The sequence below is a fragment of the Oncorhynchus keta genome, unplaced genomic scaffold, assembly GCF_023373465.1.
Source record: "Oncorhynchus keta strain PuntledgeMale-10-30-2019 unplaced genomic scaffold, Oket_V2 Un_contig_30242_pilon_pilon, whole genome shotgun sequence".
Taxonomy (NCBI): domain Eukaryota; kingdom Metazoa; phylum Chordata; class Actinopteri; order Salmoniformes; family Salmonidae; genus Oncorhynchus; species Oncorhynchus keta.
Window position 1 is genome coordinate 127,501 of NW_026286963.1, and position 5,000 is coordinate 132,500.

At 44.0% G+C, this 5,000-nt stretch overlaps 1 protein-coding gene and 1 long non-coding RNA gene across 4 annotated transcripts in view; both read left to right on the forward strand.

Moving 5' to 3' along the window:
* Positions 1-72, forward strand: part of LOC127923626 (uncharacterized) — a 3,973-nt gene extending 3,901 nt beyond the window's left edge. The window contains exon 3 of the long non-coding RNA XR_008114866.1: positions 1-72. This exon is cut by the window's left edge and continues 415 nt beyond it. This is a non-coding gene — a long non-coding RNA (uncharacterized LOC127923626).
* A 2,893-nt stretch (positions 73-2,965) lies between these two features.
* Positions 2,966-5,000, forward strand: part of mfng (MFNG O-fucosylpeptide 3-beta-N-acetylglucosaminyltransferase) — a 28,099-nt gene continuing 26,064 nt past the window's right edge. For all 3 annotated transcript variants that reach the window (XR_008114838.1, XR_008114839.1, XM_052507630.1), the window contains exon 1: positions 2,966-3,918. Coding sequence is in view for 1 of the 3 variants with exons in the window: in XM_052507630.1 (XP_052363590.1) it covers positions 3,487-3,918 (432 nt within the window). In the remaining 2 variants the exon portion in view is untranslated. The remainder of the gene's footprint in view (positions 3,919-5,000) is intronic.

Consider the following 5,000-nt stretch of genomic DNA (forward strand, 5'->3'; position numbering starts at 1 on the left):
TCAGGTATCCAGTCATATAGGTCACCTGTTCAGGTATCCAGTCATATAGGTCACCTGTTCAGGTATCCAGTCATATAGGTCACCTGTTCAGGAATCCAGTCATATAGGTCACCTGTTCAGGTATCCAGTCACATATGTCACCTGTTCAGGCATGTGGTCTTACCTTAATGAAATGTGATACACACACTTACCTACACACATAACGTTGGAGGATCATGTGACGGACAAGATACTAAGTGTGTGTGTGTGCGTGCGTGTGTGTGTGTGTGTTCAGATGGAGGGTTGGAGGTGAAGAGGTGGATTGTCAGGTACTTAAGATTTGACCTGACCCCCCCCATCGCTTAGCTCTCTCTTTCCCACAGAAGGACACTCTATCTACCCTCCTTCTTGTAGGTAAGGACCCCCCTGCTGAGTGGTTCCCTCCATGCTACAGGGAATTAGCGCTCGACTTCAGCCCAGCCTCATTGCTCTGTATTCAGGGTCAGATGACCATGTCTCCCTTGAGTGATGGAGGTATTTGATGACACCTGTCACGTTCTGACCTTAGTTCCTTTGATTTGTCTTTGTTTTAGTATGTATCACGCTGCGCATTGGTCCTCCAATCCTTACTACTCCTCCTCGTTGGAGGAGGAAGACAGCCGCTACAACACCTACTAGCCCCAAAAGTGCACTGCACGTAAACAAGAAATTAAGCTTTTTGTTACATGAATGATTGTGTAAAAGTCACATCAGTTAATTTGTGCAGATCTTTGAATTGCCTGACTTGACCTAAATGGCTATATAGGACCGGAGCCCACCCATAGCTTAGTCTTATACATTTACATATTACTGTAAATTGGCTTCATGGGTATCAGACCATTTGTCATGTATGGGATGTGAATGTGACTCTGTAGCCTGCAGTGCTGTAGGTGCATTGTCTAATTCATATAAATGACACCTTTGCCACATTTGAAAGTGTATAAATAGTTATTTATTCATTTCTATAGTAAAGGACTTGTAGGATAAAACTCTTTCATGTATCTCCAATAAAAAGCCACACTTGAACTCAGTCTAATCCCCTGTCTGGTTTGCATCCCAAATTGCACCTTATTCTCTTTTTAGTGCACTACTTTCTTTTACCAGGGGGCCTATAGGTAACAGGGTGCCATTTAGGATGCATCCTTGGTCCTCTGTATAGATTGGGGCTGAGATACAAAGCCCTGCTAAAAGGCTCCCTTGACTCTCTGGGTCTTTGTTCAAAGTGGAGAGCAATGTACTTGCTGTTTTAAAAGGGCCTTTTCAGCTAGGCCGTAAACCGATCCTGGGCCTTGCCTAGCTGGGGTGTGCCCAGGACGTCTAGGGTTTACCTGGGGGACTGAGCGGGTGGATGTGGGATTGGGTGGAGGGGAGGGGATGGAGGAGAAAGAAAGAGACCGGGGGATGTGGGAATGGAGGGAGGGAGGTGGAGAGGTAGAGGAGAAAGAGAGAGAGAGAGAAAGGAAGGCAGCTGGTCAGTAGGAGTGAAGCGAGGGATGGAGGGATGGATGGTAAGAAGAGAAGGCTGAGAAAGGACAAACAAACAAAGGTGCGGATGAAGGTTGTCTTTTTGTCCCCTCTTGTTGATTCTCTGGTGAATGAATTGTATCAGTCTCTTTCTCTTTATCCACTTCTCTTTCTCTCTGTTATCAAACGCTGTCCCTGAAAGGGGAGGATAGCCTATATACTGTATGCAAAGACAAGAGCCTAAAGTAATGTGATGCTTACTGGGATACAGACAGTGTTGTGTGAATACTCTACAAGCAGAAATATTGCATACAAGACTGTAAAACTGAATATTAGCCTAAAGCGGAATCTGATTTGGAGCCAAAGGTCCAGAGTTTTGCCTGGGGCAAGTCACAACTCTTCTGAGAACCCCTGCTTCCCTCCCACCGCAATTAGGACGAGTCTGATCTGTGACAGGCCTTTTCTGATTGACTGTGACCTCTGCAGCGATTAGGCCCTACTGCACACCATCATTACGCCTCTAATTGGCAACGCTTGGGGAACATGATGTGGGCAATGTGCATGATGATTGATAATTCATCAAATCCATCTCCGGTGTGACGACATTCATTAACCTCTACTAGCCTATTTGCTTCTCTCTCTCTCTGCATAAATGAACCCCTGTAGCCTCTGACAAGGCCTTATCAGTCTGGACTATTCATTTAGTCATACTTCAGATCAAGCCCCTGCACGCTATGCAGTTGTCTTGCAGCTTCCTTCCCCCACATCTACAGATGAAGGCTCCATCACAAATAGAATCCTTTCCCCTACACAGTGCACTACATTTGCCCAGAGCCCTATGACCCTGGCCAAAAATAACGCACTAGGGAATAGGGTGCCTTTTGGGAGGCGGCGGGAGAGTTATTTGGGCATTGCCAATAACAGTTAAGCTCCTAGTCATGTCAGAAATGGACAGAACCTGTTGAGGATTAACCCATAAACAGTCTGGGCTTTTGTGCCACATGCAAGAACTCATCTCTGGTATGAGATTCTCTCCCTGGAGAGAAAGAGAGTGAGAGAGAAAGGGAAGATTAGATGGGTTTTTACAATGAATGTTCTCATTCAGAAAATAGCCCACCCTATTGCTTGTCTGACCGGTAGTGTCTCATCAGTTTCAAAAGCTGTCAGGAATTGTCTTTTCTATTTTACAATGTAGTTTTGGGGGGGATTCTTTAAAATGGTGAGTCCTAGTCTATGGATGGAGGCTCTGGCAGATGTGCACTGACTAGTGGAAGTATCACTAAAACGTTATTATTCATCAAACGTTATGTTACTTTCTGTTACAAATACAATGTTAAAACTGGTATGTGGATTAAAACAATAAAAACTTGACTAAATCCCAACGGGATTTAATGTGTCGTCTCTACTGTTCATTTGCCATTCAAATGACGCTTTACCGAAGGGAAGAGGCGGAGTGATTGCAGTGGTGAGTGAACGAATGACACATATCTCCTCCCTTCCGCTGGCGCTGAAACTCGAGAGAGAAGTGACAGGTAGGAAGACCGTTGTGTAGCTACGAGACCAGACAGACTCACATAAGACAAGAATGTCAAACTCATGAAAGAAAATGGTTCATAGAAAAGTCGACAGTTGGTGAGAGAGACCGTTATAAAAGTTTTGATGGGAAGTTGCCAGAGAAATGCATATTAGTTTGAGAATACACTTTACAACTTCGATGTGGATCATTTCATATTTAAGGTCACAATGAGTGGACAGCAAACTTCTTTACACTTAAAATTGTCATAACAAAAATGAATTTATAGCCCATATAAAATACGTGGGGCAGTGTCAGAATGATTTGTCAACGGAAGGCGCTTGTCATTGGAGGATGATCACTAAATTAGATCAGAATACATGACAGAAGGAAGTTGTGGATGTGTTCAACGGGTCGAGACATAATACCCCCTTGATCACAGACACTTTCTATCCCTCTTCAAATGAAATAGCCTACAATCTCAGTTCATCATGCATAGAAGGAGGATGCTTCGGGCACTCCCTGTTTTTATATTAATGTTCTTCATCGTTTTAATCGTGGACTTTCAACTAAGGACGCGGAATCTCCACAAACTCAATTCTATTCACAATCCGTTCGGGGGAGACTTACTGCGCTCGATTCAAGAGACGCCTCTCTCCGCGGCAAAGGAGCCACCAAAGCCGGCCAAGTTTCCTCGACAACCCGCCGCTGTCTCTACTATGAACCAGACTGTTGGTGGCTTACAAGCGGAGATACAGAGAAGGAGAGACAAGTTGAGGGCTTTGGAACAGAGAAGGGCTGTCATCACTCCATCGCTGTTGAGGTTAACGGACATCTTCCTCGCGGTGAAGAGCACCGGGAGGTTCCATGGCACGCGCCTCTCTCTCCTCCTCGAGACGTGGATCTCCAAGACCAAGGAGCATGTGAGTGTGATTGATTGGTCCAGCACGTATTCATCAACGTTTTTTAAATGTTACCTAATGTTATAGGGTACTTTGACGGGGGACCATTCAATTATCAAGTAACATTGAACTTTTTTGGGATAAAGTAGCCTACAAATGTAAAAAATACTCATATCACTGTCTTTTTGCTTTACTGTAGGCCTAGTTTAGAGTCATTTTATTGCAATAACCCAGATATCACTGATTAGTGACATTGGATAACCAATAGCCTCAACAGTCCCATTATGCACAGTTATCACATGGTAGGTGCACAGTGGTAACATGAGAATAGGTCTACAGTTATTATTTGGTAGGTGTACAGTGGTAACATGATAATAGCTGTACAGTGGTAACATGGTAGGTGTACAGTGGTAACATGGTAGGTGTACAGTGGTAACATAAGAATAGCTGTACAGTGGTAACATGGTAGGTGTACAGTGGTAACATGATAATAGCTGTACAGTGGTAACATGGTAGGTCTACAGTGGTAACATGATAATAGCTGTACAGTGGTAACATGGTAGGTGTACAGTGGTAACATGAGAATAGGTCTACAGTTATTACATGGTAGGTGCACAGTGGTAACATGGTAGGTGTACAGTGGTAATATGAGAATAGCTCTACAGTGGTAACATGGTAGGTGTACAGTGGTAACATGAGAATAGCTCGACAGTGGTAACATGGTAGGTGTACAGTGGTAACATGGTAGGTGTACAGTGGTAACATGAGAATAGCTCCACAGTTATTACATGGTAGGTGCACAGTGGTAACATGAGAATAGCTCTACAGTTATTACATGGTAGGTGTACAGTGGTAACATGGGAATAGCTCTACAGTGGTAACATGAGAATAGCTCTACAGTTATCACATGGTAGGTGTACAGTGGTAACATGGGAAGAGGTCTACAGTTATTACATGGTAGGTGCACAGTGGTAACATGGGAAGAGGTCTACAGTTATTACATGGTAGGTGTACAGTGGTAACATGGGAAGAGGTCTACAGTTATTACATGGTAGGTGCACAGTGGTAACATGGGAAGAGGTCTACAGTTATTACATGGTAGG